The following is a 15,714-nucleotide window of genomic DNA, read 5'->3' as shown; positions in this document are numbered from 1 at the left end:
TCCATTGACCACTGGACCAACTGGAATGGCCCCTTGGAGATGAAAGTCATTAAAAGCGGTACCAGGACACCTGGGGATCAGGTGATCATGTACATGGGTCTGTGGCAGACAAGGCTGGGACTTCTGGCTTTAGTCCTAGGTGACCAGGTGAGCCAGAGAACTGGGCTCAGAGACAGGGATAAGGAAATGAGAAAGGGGACAAGGGGACTTGAGGACAAGCACCCAGGCCCCAATAGTTCTGTTTTCACACCTCCTTTCTGCCACAACACTGACAGGGAGCAAAAGATAGGGTTCAACTGCCATAGAGTCACATCTCCTGATAAGCAATCATGATGTTGGGTGGCAGGGGCTACAGGACAATCTCCAGGGGCAGAAGAAACAGGAGTGAGAAGTGTTGGCATTTCCATCTTCCAATCAGCCTCCATTTCCATGGGGGGTGTGTGGGCTCTTGGGATCCTCTAGACAAAAGCTATGCACAGGGACAGTGACCAGTGTCATGTCCATGTTGCAAACATGCACCCAGAGTGAGAGAAAGAGAGGAAGAGACACACATCGTGGAGGCACTCGAATGAATGGAAATTCCCAGACATGGGAATTAATGATAATTAATCATTGTTAATAATAATTAATAATCCCGGGGATTAGAGTGGCCACTCAGAGCTGCCCTTCTCTGGTCTATGTGTTGGGGAGTTGGGGTCAGCTGGGAGCCAGGAGTGCTCCTGGGATCCAGGCACTGCTGACCTGCTGAGGAAGGAGGCAGGTAGATTGTAAGTCTGGAAACTGCTAGAATAATCTGCTTCATGGCCTTGAAGTCCCCACACTGGGCCACAGCCAAGAACTTGGCACTGTCCGTCCTTCCTGCCTGCTGGCCGAGCTTTGCCTCTGCAATCTCACCCAGTGCCACCACATTAAGGTGTAGGCAACCCTTCCAGCTGGGCTTCCTGCTGTGCTGGGCAGCTCCAGGCAGCTCCAAGGACAGCGGAGGGAGGCGAGCCAGGAGCCCAGCTGTGAGAAGCAGATGGTGGCACTCCAGGGAAACTCAGGTGCCAGAATAGGTGGCCCCGAGCAGGCTGTGTGGGCAGGCCACCGACATCTATGCTGGGACCCATGAGAAGAATATCCCCCCCCCCCCACAGCAGAACTGGGACAGTTTGTTGAACGACACCACCAGGGGACAGGCCAAGCTGGATATGCAGTCCAAACTCAGTTCTTTTAGGCCAATAGATCATTGTCTCCTTGAGAGAAGGGGGACCCCCAAAATCCTGCCTCATTGCCTCTGGCTGGTGAGAACCACACCAGATGCACTTCACTTCCTTCACTTCTCAGTTCTGAAGCCAAAGGGTGCTACTGTTCCAGGGAACAGCAATATCGGGGTCTCTAGATCTGGGCATGACTGGTTTCCAGAGGGCCATGCCATGGGCTGGATTGGTGCATTGGCCAGGCTGGCCCTGCAAGCATCCTTTGTTCCCGACCAGCAAGCAGGCGTCAGGAGCTCAGCTGTGGACGTGCTTTCATTATTTTCCACCCTGTTAACCTCCATCACCAGTGAGGCGGCTGTCAGCCCAAATGAGCCTGCAAGATTTATCTCCCTTGTCCCAGGGCTCAGCTCAGAGAAGCCCCTTCATTTCCTGAAGGCCCCGCTGACCTCTTCTCTGTGAGTCACTCACCCCAGCATGCTGCAATAGCGGCGGGGGTTGGGAGAGCCATCCAGAGCCGAGACCAAGGGGCTTGAATCCCTGTGGGGCTCCACCAAGCTCGGGCGATTGCTCTTTCTCCCATGCACTGCCTTCCCCCTCCACCCACCCCATGTATGTCTGCACATGCAGTACTAAGTGTGGCTACATTCCCCAAGTTCAGCCCAGGAATACAGAGCTGCACCTGCCCTGCACAGGGTCGGGGCTGTGGGGAACACAGTGCCACACAGGGTCCTCCTGGAAGCAGACGATCGAAATGTAGGCCCTGGAGAGATGGATCGATCTTGAATCACCATTTCCTCTCCAGCATTTTTCTGTCATCCCTCACTTGGCATCAGGGCAATTGAACTGGGAGGAGTCTGGCCAACCCTCCTGAGCATGGGGTTCTGTGAGAATATGAACCCCCGCCCCAATCCTCACAACTGCCTTCAGAAAGAAGTTACCCTTTTTGGGGAAAGGCTGAGCCATACCTAGCTAGGGATCACTCCTGTTGAAGGTCAGGGGACCTATATGGTACCACACATAAAATCCAGGTCAGACACAGAAATGGTAAGGTGAGCGCCTTCCCTCTTATTCTGTTTTTCCAGGCCCCTGGGTTATTTCTATCTCCAGTTCACTAATTGGGGAAACCGTGGCACAGAGTGGTGAGGGCAGGGCCAAAGTGATGAATTCAGAAACCAGGCTCTGTAGACACACCCAGAGTCCCTTCTCGAAATGCTCCCTCCAACAGACACAATTTCCCCCCCCCTCTCTCTCTCTCTCATGCTGCCCAGAGCAGTACTGTGTGCCCCACTGGGGGAGAGAGAAAAGTGGGGCATGCAGATGGCATCAGGCAGGGAGCAGCAGTTCTTGCAGAAGTCAGTTTCTTTCAGGGACTGTGCCCAGGCATGCCCTCCACCCCACCCCATGTTGACTTTTGGGGATCACTCCCAATACATTTGGTTTCTGGGTGCTGTAAACCACACACGGGAGACCTCTTGAGAAGAGTCAGCAACACTTTGGAAGTGTTTATGGAAGGCCTTCAACAATAGCTGGCCCGTAACCTCAAATCTGTCACTGCAGAAACCCACCCTCAGAACATGACCATTAACTTGGCGAAGGCATGTCTGCCTCAGAGCCTTCTTTGGGGAGTGTGATGGCGTGAAAGCAGTGAGTGTTTATGCAGGAGATGAACACAGAGAAAAGAGCCACACAGTGAGACGCTGTCCAGGTCCTTGGTGTGGGGAGTCCACAGCCCCAGGTCACCCCGTAGGAGAGTGGGGCGGTTGACAGCAAGGGGATGTGAGCAGAAAAACACCTACACAGTCTGAACTCAGATGGGGGGATGGACATGCACCCAGACACCATGTCCACAAGCGGATGCCAGGATTGTAAGATAAAACCTCTCTGACACTTTCTACTGGGATGCAAGTGCCTCACCACTGTCTGAACATGTCCTACCAACCCACTTTCATGTCTGTGAATCAGACCACTAGCCATGATTTTGACCCTGGATGTAGATGGATAAGCTACTCCCCACCCCAGACCCCCACAGCATCATAGCCAGGGTGACTCCCACCTTTTTGAAGAGCCGGATGACATCCTCACTGATCTGCGCCAGGCGCACAATGACGTTGTTGGTGAAGATGTCATTGAGGGTGGCGTGGTCACGGCTCTCCCGCCTCGTCTGGTGCAGAAGAAGGTACCAGCAGCTGACGGGCGAGAGGAGGTGCTGGTCTTTCCTGAGGGAAGCACAGCATAGGCAGGTTGGCAACCCAACGTGGCATTCACCCTGGTTTCTTTACTGACAGCAACACAGGGACTGACCCTCCCAAGGTCACAGAAAGCAACCCTACCCACAGCTGGGATGAATTCCAGAACTCTGTAGAAGAAAGAGCAAAATATGGGCTCTGCTCTCCAAACACAGGCTTTTCCCCTTGGGAGCCCACATTTCTTAGGGGAGTTGTCAGCAGTGTTCAGGGGTCCAGGACGCTCTGAGGCAGTATTTATAGGAATCCAGAACACACCCAGGCAATACTTGTGGGGAATCTAAGACACTCCCAGGCAGTGCTTGGGGTTTCTAGGACATTGTCCACCTAGACCAATGAACTCAGTGCTCAGACCTTGAAGTATTTGGGGTCTCTAGAGTTACACCTATCCATGCTCAGGATGGACCTGGGGTCTCCCTTCCCAGAACCTATACTTGGATTTTTGTGGATTTATGGGGAAGGATCTGTCAACTTCCAGCAGGGGTGGCTGGGGCAGAGAAAACTGCTGTGACCCATAAACAGACAGTTGTGCCCTGGGAGCACAGACATCAGGTGACAATGGGGTACTCAGCATGTGTCCTTCACCTGGTGGTGGTACATGTGGGGTGGGGTAGGGTTGGAGTCTTCTAAGAAGAGATGCTCAGCCCCACTACCACCTGAGTCAGAGGGGTCTCTGACTGCCTCTGATGTTCCCAGTCATAGAAGTAGAAAGACACAGCACCCCCACTATCTTCTCATGGATGTGTCACAGCACATGGACCATGAACCCAGGAAAGAGTGAAGAAAAGTAAAAGAAGTCAGTCTTGGGGTTCAGAACCTGTGGTGTCCTAGGTGGCTAATCCCTTATACTGTGCATGGGATATTGTAAAAGCAAAATGTGGGCAGAGGCCCTGCCACTATTGAAGGGGGTGTCCCTAGACACTGCCTCAGGCTGGCCAGCTCCAGCCTGCCCGGAGGTGGGCCAAAAGATGGGAGATAAGGGCATGAGTGTTATGGGCATGTAAAATTGCAACTTGCAGGAAGAGGAGACAATCATGGAGATGCCCCAGAAGAGAAAGAAGGACTGGGGGTGAGAGGAATGATGATTCCCAGGTGCCTATCTCAGGCAATCTGGGAATTTTCAAAGTTTGAGATTCTGGTTAGAGCTGCAAAGAGGCTTGAGCAGAAAGGACGAAGACATCCCATTTCCTGGCTTCCAAGATGGCGGGCAGTGAGAATTAAAGATTAGAGGAGAAACGAGGGTAAAGCTGCCGTTGGCTTAATCACCTTGGTCAAAGGGGGGTGAGGGTCACTCAGCTGAGATAAAAATTCACCAGTAGGGGCTGGAGCGGTGGCACAGCAGTAAGGTGTTTACCTTGCACATGGCTGACTAGGACAGACCGCAGTTCGATCCCCCAGCATCCCATATGGTCCCTCAAGCCAGGAGCAACTTCTGAGCACATAGTCAGGAGTAACCCCTGAGCATCAACAGAGGTAGCCCAAAAACAACAAAAAAAATCACCAGTAGACAATAGCCCATTTCCTTGGTCTGACCCCACTGCTATTGGCCACACTAGCAGAGCAATAGACAGTACACAAGAGCCCCAATTGATGGAGCGGACCCCCATTCACATCTATCACCAGAGAAAGCCTCAGTTCATAATGTGCCAACAAGACACTTTCCCCTCCACATCTGATAAGCTCATACCTTGGCCTCCTATACTAAATTCACATTAGGGCTCTGACCTAACTCCAATCAACACCCCTCCAAAACTCAACAGGAGAAAAAGAAGTGTCCCAGAAAGATATGATAGGGCTACAGTTTCAGGAGTGAGCCACAAAATGCCTTCCTGGAGCCAGTACAAGCAGCTCTTAGATGATAACAACAATAATTGTTGACAGCTCTAGATAGTGGCATCAAATTGGAATGGAGTGAATTTGATGAGGCTGTACCCACTGGATCTCCCAGAGACTTCATTGGCAATGGATGGATTGTGTTGTTTGGTGAGCTGGAAAGACTCACCCCAGACTATACCAGGAGCAGAAACCCAATAAATGTAGTGAGAAAACCAACACCTACCAGCCATAGAATCTCTTAGATAAGGACATTGGAGAGAAAATGTTGAGGGTGTTCAGTGAACTTAGAGGTAATAGGTATAGACAGCTAAGAATCACCAGGATCCAGAAATGGGATGTACAAAAACAGAGGTCTTCATAGAGGGTAAATTTCAGGTGTGGGGGGGGGGGGGGACTGAGAGGAGGCAGATGTCTGGGACCCCATAAAAGAAGTTGCCTGGAGGATGATGAAGAAGGAAAGTCGCTCTTTCCGCCATCTTGGACTCCCGTGGAGGCCCGGACTAATTAGGAGACAGACATGGCTGGAAGGCTGTGGTCTAAAGCCATTTTTGCTGGCTATAAACGGGGTCTCCGAAACCAGAGGGAACACACAGCTCTTCTTAAAATTGAAGGTGTTTATGCTCGGGATGAAACTGAATTCTATCTGGGCAAGCGATGTGCATATGTGTACAAAGCAAAGAACAACACTGTAATTCCTAGTGGCAAACCTAACAAAACCAGAGTGATCTGGGGAAAGGTAACTCGTGCCCATGGAAACAGTGGCATGGTTCAAGCCAAATTCCGAAGCAACCTTCCTGCTAAGGCAATCGGTCATAGAATCCGTGTGATGCTGTACCCCTCAAGGATTTAAGCTTACTGAAAAGTAAATAAATAAAATGTAGATAAAAAAAAAAAAAACAAAGAAGGAAAGTCACCTCCTTTGCAGAAGCCATAGGACTGGAAACAATGGCCAGAGGAAGTTACCCAAAAGCCATCAAGGGAACATGGGTAGAAAGTAGTCATGTAGCTCTTGGGCATGGATTGTGTACAATACTGGGCATATTCTCTTCTGTCTTCTCCCTCAAGTGGGAGACCTCAAGGAATTCAAAAAGGATGCAGAGGGGTACTTAAAGATGGAGGCACTGGACTGTGAATGGAGGGGCTCACAGCACCTTTCAGAAGTGTAGGGGTGACTGGAAACCAGCACCTCGTAGAGGGGTGGGGATCCAGGTAACATGGGTTGTCATCCTTTTGCCTACAGATGTCCTGGGATCATGAGAAGCAAATTACAAGTCACTTGGGTGAAGATGGGATAATTTCCAGGGGTCACATTTTCTTTGGGGAGTCAAAATCTCCTTGACTGAACCCTGAGACTCTATGAGTTATTAGGTCAGGTGCTGCCACTCGGATAGACACACATTTCCCACAGCACACAATGCTGCCTCCGCTCACACCCCATCTCTGCGTGTGTCCCCATCCCCATGTGCCAGGCTCCACGGTGGCAGGAAGTACTGAGCTTTGGCACCTTGCAAGAATGCACCCATCTCCGCCATATGTTTTCTCTCTTTGGGGCCAGCAAACAGCAGCGAGGATTTCTGGTGAGTCACAGCTTGCTTTCTTAGCCTAGAGAGCTGGCTCCAGGCTCGGGGAGACAGCAGCTCTGGCAGAGGCCCTGCAAAGCTGGTGAGTTTGGAAAATGAGATTAGCAGCGAGTCGCCTCTCTGCTTCTCAGCTGGGGGCTGGAAAATTCCGCTCAGCCAACACAACCCATTTCCCGGACTACTTGGCTCCATACTGCACATGGCTCCAATGCCTTGGGTCTGTCTGTGATAGGGAAGATTGGGGGCATCCCCTGTATCGACTCTGTGCCTAGGACACTGTCACTTTCTCCTCACTCTCCATCCATCTCTCTGGGAACTGTCTCTGTGGTCACTGGAAAAAGTTCCAGCACCAAAATGCTGCAACTCACATCTAGTCATCCAACTACCCTCCAAGAAGGATTTGCATCTTTTGTCACTGCTTGAATGATTGGGTCACTAGCTGAGAGTCCTCTGTCCTGCCCAGGAAGAAACAAGCCCCACTGCTTGTTTGCTCATGGGCCTTTGCTGGCCAAAAGCTGACCATGGGGAGCCATAGCAAGGCAGAAATGCTAGAGAAAATCTGGACTAAAGCACCTCGCTGCCCTGCCCAGCTATACACACACACACTGCCTACTAGGACCTCTGTTCTTACTCAACTCTGGTCCCCGACATTATGTCCACTTGTCCTGCCCAGAATTTTGCTGGGTTCACGGAGGGCCAAACACAGCCTGTAGGAAAAAGTAAAGGACCAGGAAGGCTCACTGAGATGAATGAACATGGTTGACCCCACAATATCATAAGAGTGGGTGAGTGAGACCAGATGTAGACATGAAGCTCTGCACATAGGAACCTTCTAGAAGGAAGATGGGGAGCAGAATTTCAAGCTGAGGGGGAAGAACTGGACAGAGTGACAGGGCTCCAAGAGAGCAGAATGGATAAGAAGGCTTGGAGAGCTTCTAGAAGTTTCTCTAGCAGACGTAGATTTTTAAAGACTGGAGGTGGGAAATTCAAGATCAAGATGTTGCAGGGCTGGTTTATTCTGATTTATTCTGGCCAGATCTCTCTACTCGTCCTGGGAGTGCTGCCCGTGGGGGGGTCCTTTACTTATAGGATTATAACCCTGACCTCTGCTTCTCTACGTATATTGTTCTCCCCAGGGTTTGTGCGTCCCCCTCATCTTGAGGAGTACCTTGTGGTACCTGAGGACTCATCCTCCCTGCATTATTCCACTAAAAATCAAGACTTCAGCACTTGTAGGGTTGGAGACCTTGAAAGAGAACCAGAGCCCTTTACTGGGCTGCCCTAGTGTTGGGCTAGAGGCTGGGGGTCAGGGAGGAGGGGGAGCTAATCAGAACACAGGGTCCCAGCAGAGTCTTGGGTTCTAGGAAACGGAGCAGCTGCCTGGAGGGAGCCCCACCACCAACCTCAGAAGTTGCTAGCAATGCCTCAATACTGAGTTAGGCCAGAGCATATTTAGCTATAGTCGGGAGCTATAGCCACAGTGTGAACTCAGAGAAATCCTGACTGGATTTTGTGACCTGATCCATATAGGACTTTGGATTCGCTGTCTGGATGTTCCTAGCTCGAAGCTCCAGCGGTAGGCAGGGCTGATCGTGGACTGAGAGAGAGAAGCAGCCACACCAGTGTAACATGAACCTAGGAACCAGGAATCAAGATGGAGTTACGAACAGAGACCTGACATCAAGATCTGCAGATCCAAGTGTGTGCTAAAGTCATTAAGGGGGACAGTAAGGATCCCTTTTCTCTGCCACTGAACCCTCTGAGAATCATTTAGCTGAGTCTGGAAAAGAAGAAGCTTTATCTCAGGAGACTCTGGTTCCTGGGACACCAAGAGAAGGGGGGAATCCATATCCCCAAGTGCTGAGGCCCAGGGGTCACCTTAGGCCACAGTGTTGAAAGCCCACGTCCAGCCTTCCTGGGGACAAACATACTCAGCTTAGTGGGGAATACAGGAGAAGGGGATGTGGGAGGCCAGGGGTTCTGAGAGCCTTGTGAGACACCCCCAAGACATAGGCCTCCCAAACTGTGGGGGCTCTGCCCTGGAACCTGCTCCAGGCAGAGAGCTAAGACCACCCTCATTAGAATCAATGGTCTGTCACTCCTGCGGTCTGGCCCGGCTGCCAGCTGTGGCTCTTGTTCCATCTGGAGGCTGCATGGCTACCAAGACCTTAATGAACTCAGGAGGGACATGCCAGCTCATTACTGGAAAGCAGGGACATGGGGTCACTGGTCTCTCTCTTAGCCCAGCCCTGCTTGCAGTCCCAGGTTCACAGGAGACAGAATAGGAAGAAGCAGGAGCTGAAGGACTATTGGGTGATGACAGCCTTGAGTGTTCCCCGGAGAGCATGGCTCTATGAGTGTGGTCGCAGCAGCCATGTTAGGGGTGTTTACTGCTCCCAACTCTTTGTCTCAGGCCCAACAGACAGAGTAGGGAGCTGAGATCAGGCTTCCTGAGGCCCAGATCTGCTCCTCTGTGCTGTCCTTGTCTGGAAGGGGTCACAGTGTCTGTGGCACAGAGGGAGGGGGTGCTCCAGGACTGGCAGTAAAGTGTCAGAGTGGAGGTTTCCAAGAGCAGGACCAGCTTCCAACTGGCACTCAGTGATGCCTTCTTGACTTTCCTCATTATCCCTTATTGCCCCCTAAAGACCAGTACAGGAAAGACAATATAATAAAGAAGGTCAGAGAGGGACAAACAGAAGGTCTTCTACAAATGTATAGAAGCAAAGGCGGCCCCTACCCATCAAGAAACTGACCACTCACCCCTAAATAGAAGAAACCCCAGTGAATGTCTGGTGTCCACAGATTAAGAAAGCCAATAAGGAGTGGTAAAGCTGAAGGCATACCCTGACCACAGAAGCTGTAAATGCAGGGAAAGGAGATGGAGAGTGAGTAGGAGATGGCCTCAGGAGTGGAAAGCACTGGGCCTACCCTTAGCAGTCATTGACTGAAAAAATGGGGGGGGGGGGGTTGGTCACAGACACTGAGTGGTCAGACCTTGGGGACACATGCTAGTTGCCAAGGACAATTCTGTGGGTTCCACTGAGAGGGGGTAAAGCTAGAGAGATAGTAGGGCAGGGGTTGGCACTTGCCTTGAATGTGGCTGAACCAGGCTCAATCACTGGTACCTCATATGATTCCCTGAGCAGCACCAGGTATAATTCCTGAGCACAGAGCCAGGAATATCACTGGGTATGGCCACCTTCAAAAAATAATAACCAAACTACTAAGTGGGGGTGCCTGGCACCAGGGAGATACCACTGAGACAGGTTTTATGGGCAATTTTTCCTCTGGGAGGAAGCAAGGGGGACTGTCAAACACCACACAGGCACATGGTACCCCAAAATGATGCTGTGTACTAATAGTCACAGAACATGGGTAGGACAAAGGTCTGGAAAACAGCAGAGAAAGGGATTGCAATGGAGTAGAAAGGAAAAGTCGCCGCCATGTTGGATGATGCTACCCCAGGTGGAAGAGGGGTGTGAGGCACAGTTGTGGGACACCCCTGCATGGAAGATGTATATGGGTCAGTAGGGGTGACCCTGCATCCCCCTATCAACAAACGTGAGCTGTCTTATATATTAAAATAACAAATGGCGCTCCAACATGGACAAAGAACCTGAGAATCCAAGAAGAGCTCAACGATGGTGAGTGCTTTGGCCTTATGGTGGCTTGTCACAGCTTTCTTAAGCTGGACTGAGAATAGAAAGCCCATTTGTTCTAAACATGGTGGGGCTCCTTCAGGTGGGACATCCACTAGAAATGAGGACACCCCTTTTAGGACCCAGCCCTAATGCTACTGAGGTTGTGGGTTTGACTGGAGACCTGGAGACCTCTAGGGTAGGGACAGAGCAGGCTGGAAGATCAGTTCCAGGATGCCTGGTTAGTTACACAACAAGAGACCCAAAGGGAGCTAGGATACAGTCTGGGAGGTCCCAGTATTTTTTGTGCCAGTCCTTGGGGAGGACACTCCCGCCACCATGCTGATTATGTTAGAACACAAACAGCCTGCCTTATCCCAAAGAAGGGACTAGATTAGGGGAGGGCCACTGGGGACTGGCCCAGCATCTACTCCTGCTAGGCTTCAGGCTAGCCGCGGAGCTAATCACCAGGGACCCCCTCCTGCATGTCCGTGCCTGCCCCGCCTCCCTTTCCACCCAGGCCTGTGCCCCACGCCCGTGTCTCACTTGAACTGATGTTCCCGGGAGCTGCGGATCCTGGAGGAGAAACGCTCAGCGAGCTTGTCCAGGCCCCTCGAGTACTCGAGTTCAATCTCGGCCTTGCGACGGAAGAATTCTTGCAGGTCCTGCAGTAGCTGCAGCCGGGACTCTGATTGCTGCTCCAGGCATTTGAGCTGCTCCACCAGCTGCGTGCGGATCTCTGTGGGCACACATGGGGCAGGGACATCAGCACAGTGGGGGTGATCCTTCAACAAGCCCACACAGTATTTGCTTGCCTGATGGGGTCATTGGGCAGCAATGGGGGTCTAGGCCATGTCTCAGTATTTCCCCCTGGATGGACTGAGATACATGGGACAGGGAGGAGGAGCATTTGCCATCCAGAGACATGGAAGACGCATATGAGATCGTCACTTGGGGTCATTTTGGATAGGAAGATGACAGCACAAAGGCTGTGTCTAGAACCCAAATTTCTACTCAAGATAAACACCCTTTTGGCCAGAGCGATAGCACAGCAGTAGGGTGTTTGCCTTGCACGCAGCTGATCCAAGACAGACGGTGGTTCGAATCCCCGCATCCCATATGGCCCCCCATGCCTGCCAGGAGCAATTTCTGAGCACAGAGCCAGGAGTGGCCCCTGAGCATTTCCAGGTGTGACCCAAAATCCAAAAACAGGGTGGCAAGAAGGGGCATCAGAAACCAGCTCTGAGCTCTCAGTGTCCCCCACTGTCCCCCTCCCCCCCAGGAGGGTGTGGATACTCTGAGGTAAGAAGCCTTGAGTCCAAACATTGGGGCAATGGAGGCAGGAATCAAATCCAGGTACTGAAGATGGGAATGAGCCTCTGGAAAGCTGACTGGAGCCACTCCATACTTTCAAGTAAGGAGAGAGGCCCAGCTATTGTGAGCCTCTCTGGTGGCCTTTGTGCAAGATGGTGGTGGTCTGCAGAGATAATATTTATCAGAAAGCACAACCACAGGCATTAGGAGATCCCATTCTGGGCTTTAGAGGAAAAACCCATAAATCTCACTGTGATGACAGGAGGCCCTGAGGATACAGAATGACAGCCCCAAACCATCCACCCAGATGGCATGTTCAGGCTGGTCTGCAGTTCTCGTGGCCTTTCCAGCAGGAAGAGATCCTAGCAGGAGCCTTGGCAGCAGCCGAGAAGCCTAGGAGCTTGTGTTCCACGGGTCAGGGAAATCAAATAAATTTCTCTCAAGGACAGTTTCATTCAGTCAACATCTCCACAGGAGCAGGTCCAGCCTTAAGCAGCCCAGAGAGGCAGAGAGATCTTAGGGGGCTGGCAGCAGGGCAAGAAGGGACATCAGAGGGCTGGAGACATAGCATGGAGGTAGGATGTTTGCCTTGCATGCAAAAGGATGGTGCTTCATATCCCGGCATCCCATGTGGTCCCCCAAGCCTGCGAGGAGTGATTTCTGAGCGTAGGGCCAGGAGGAACCACTGAGCGCTGCCGGGTGTGACCCAAAAACAAAACAAAACAAAAAAGGAAGTTTACATCAGAAACCAGAGTTTAGGACTTTTCAGGGATTGAGATGTCCCCACAGTCACCTGATGTCATAGATATTGAGGCAGCCTCAGGTGTCTCCCTCCTGATAAAACCCTCAGAGTGCCTCATAATATATAGGAGCCAAAAGCTCTCAGAACATACAACTTGCCTGCCAGCACATATCTGCTTTCCTCTGAGCAGAGTAACCGCCTAGGGCCACAACTCTTGGGACAGGCCACCCACCAGAGTGCAGAGCAGGCTGGGAGATCTTCAGAGCCAAGATAATTAGGACTTCTCATATTTCTCTATTTTATGTTGTTTGGGGGCCACAGCCAGCGATGTTCAAGGGGTGCTCCTGACTCTGCACTCAAGAATCATTCCTGGTGGGCTCAGAGAAACATGTGGGATATTGAGGATCGAACCTAGGTTGGCCGTGTGCAAGGCAAACTCCCTCTCTGCAGAACTATCATTTCAGCCCTTTACATATTTGTGAATTCAAAGACTATTTTTAAGTGGTTCTAGGTTTACCAAAAAAAGAAAAAGAAAAAGAAAATAGAGGGACTAGAGAGATAGCACAGCAGTAGAGCATTTGCGACCGACCAGGGAGGAACCCGGTTTGATTCCCGGCATCCAATATGGTCCCTCAGCCTGCCAGGAGTGATTTCTGAGTGCAGAGCCAGGAGCTCTGAGCACTGCTGGGTGTGGCCCAACAACCAACCAATAAATAAATAAGTAGGAAGTAGAGGGCCCAGAGTGATAACACAGTGGCGTTTGCCTTGCAAGCAGCCGATCCAGGACCAAAGGTGGTTGGTTCAAATCCCGGTGTCCCATATGGTCCCCGTGCCTGCCAGGAGCTATTTCTGAGCAGACAGCCAGCCAGGAGTAACCCCTGAGCACCGCCAGGTGTGACCCAAAAACCAAAAAATAAATAAATAATTAAATAAAATAGGAAGTAGAGACCCTCCACCCCTCTTTGTTACCAGTTGAATCCATGGCTGACCACAGCAGTATGGAAACAGTAATGAAACTCCAGTTCTCATTATTAGAACACCTTCAATTTTGTACATATGGAGGGTGTCTTGTGTAGATTTAGAGCACACTCAGACCTGAACCCCTCTTTGCCCCATCAACTCACGTTTCCCTCCCTCCTCTCCTCAAACCTGGCAACTACACATCAGCTTTGGGAGAGGTGTTTTGCTTTGCATGCAACTGACCCTGCTTCAAATCCCTGGCACCACATATGGCCCCTGAGCACCACCAAGCACAACTACTGAGCATAGTCAGGTATGGCCCTAAAGCTCTGCAGGGGAGCCCCCACAAAAAAGTGAAGAAAAGGTGTATATATATATATATATATATATATATATATATATATATATATATAATTGGGGGGGTTGGGCCACACCCGGCATTGCTCAGGGGTTACTCCTGGCTGTCTGCTTAGAAATAGCTCCTGGCAGGCACAGGGGACCCTATGGGACACCGGGATTTGAACCAACCACCTTTGGTCCTGGATTGGCTGCTTGTAAGGCAAACGCCGCTGTGCTATCTCTCCGAGCCTCCAGAAAAGATATTTTGTGGTAGGAAACAAATGTGCATTTTAACTTGGAAAAAGTTTGAAAGACATAAGGAGTAGAAAGTGGGGTCCCTCTTGTTCCCTAGTGAAGAAACCCCAGTCCTCAACTTTCCAGCCAGGTGCCAAGCTCACAGATTTTAAGAACCAGAGTCTCTGCAGTGTCCCCAACGCTGTGAGTTCTGCCCAGGGTGCTGAGCCATCACCTTCTCTTGGAAAAATGTATCAGGGACATGAATTATTCATCCAAATCCTTCCTGGGCCCATTTCACATCAGAGGCTCTCTGGAATCTCTTAGCCAGTGTCCCTGAGGACTACGTATAACCTCTGACCCGGCCAGCAATACCAGGATGACTGGACACTTGTGCCCAAGAACAAGTTAAGTCACAAGTTCTTGTCAGAAAAGTTGGAGGGGACTGGGACTGGACAGAGGTAAATTGAAGCAATCTTGAGCTGCAGTAAAGGCCAAAGGTTTGTTTTATAGAGCCCCAGAAGACTGTTGTCAAGGTTGAAATTTCTTCCCATTCAAATGGAGAGAGAGTAGTTGTTGAGACCCAGCCCATCTGCTGTACTGCCAATTTCCCAACCACTTGTAGTCCCTAAAGCCTCTCCCCCAGGCTGCCAGCAGGGCCAGAACAGGAAGGACATAAATGTCACTCAGTTAGCACCCAGCACCTTGTCCTAAGTATTCCAGACATCCACCTGCCTCTGCTACCCCCAGACCTGTGGAATCAAAGTCAAGTGGACATCAGCCTGCAGGTAAAACTCCTGCAGATATCCCTGGCACCTTTTGGCCTATGGTTCCTGGGAAAGATCATCATTCCTCACGGACACCCTAACAGGGCTGCTTTGTCCTAGAGACCCAGAAAGTACAAAGGCCAGCTCAGACCCAGACTAGGGTCAGATTGGTCTCAAGTCAGAAATGGTTCCTGAAAATCCCTACCTTCCCCTCTCAGGACCTTATACATCTACTCTTCCTATCCCCAGTCAGTCCATCTGTCACAGGGTACCCTCCTAGTCATCCTACTGTCATTGGAACTGTCTCAGCTCACCCTGATCTTGGCCTTGGGCTTCTGAAGGAATGCACCCCTGGGCATGACAGCATGGTATCCAAGGGGCAAGGTTCAGGGACTGGGAGGGGGTGCCTCCAGCCTGGCCTGGCCTTCAGCAGGGTCATTGGCATGCATTCCCTCACGGGCTGTGCACAATGTCTCCTAGGCAATCAATCATCCATCTCCTTTTGTTACTAGAAGTGTTCATCCGTATATCCTCTATGTTAGCACCAAGGAGTCCAACAGAGGTCACTAGCCATATGTAGCTACTTAAATCTAGCCCCAAAAGTCAGTACTGGGGTTAAGGTACTGGCCACATATGGCCAAATCATGTTCGATCTCTAGCACTGCAGAGGGTCCCCTGCCCCACCAGGAGGGACCTGCATCCTGCTGGGTGGGTAGGCCTGGCCCCAGCTCCCTACCCTGGGTTTTCAGTAGCACCTGCCACCTTTCAAGCACTCAAAGCATCTGTGGCCCCAGGCAGCATCTGAGTCAATGTCTCCAGCCATATCTACAGAAGTCCTGTGTCTATTAGGGGACATCTCAAG

At 51.1% G+C, this 15,714-nt stretch overlaps 2 protein-coding genes across 4 annotated transcripts in view; one reads left to right on the top strand and one right to left on the bottom strand.

Annotated features, from left to right (window-relative positions):
- Nucleotides 1-15,714, bottom strand: part of SRGAP3 (SLIT-ROBO Rho GTPase activating protein 3) — a 434,101-nt gene that overhangs the window by 71,065 nt on the left and 347,322 nt on the right. For all 3 annotated transcript variants that reach the window (XM_049766260.1, XM_049766261.1, XM_049766259.1), the window contains 2 exons: nucleotides 11,043-11,235; nucleotides 3,253-3,415 (listed from right to left, as the gene is read on the bottom strand). In XM_049766260.1, coding sequence (XP_049622217.1) covers nucleotides 3,253-3,415; nucleotides 11,043-11,235 — 356 coding nt within the window. The remainder of the gene's footprint in view (nucleotides 1-3,252; nucleotides 3,416-11,042; nucleotides 11,236-15,714) is intronic.
- Nucleotides 5,754-6,187, top strand: LOC125998100 (60S ribosomal protein L35a-like). The gene has a single exon (XM_049766345.1). It carries the CDS (start codon nucleotides 5,796-5,798, stop codon nucleotides 6,126-6,128), a length of 333 nt encoding a protein of 110 aa, XP_049622302.1. The 5' UTR covers nucleotides 5,754-5,795; the 3' UTR covers nucleotides 6,129-6,187.

Source organism: Suncus etruscus, chromosome 20, assembly GCF_024139225.1.
Source record: "Suncus etruscus isolate mSunEtr1 chromosome 20, mSunEtr1.pri.cur, whole genome shotgun sequence".
Lineage (NCBI taxonomy): Eukaryota > Metazoa > Chordata > Mammalia > Eulipotyphla > Soricidae > Suncus > Suncus etruscus.
Note: the sequence above shows the minus strand (reverse complement) of the source record. Positions and strands in the feature narration are given on the sequence as shown.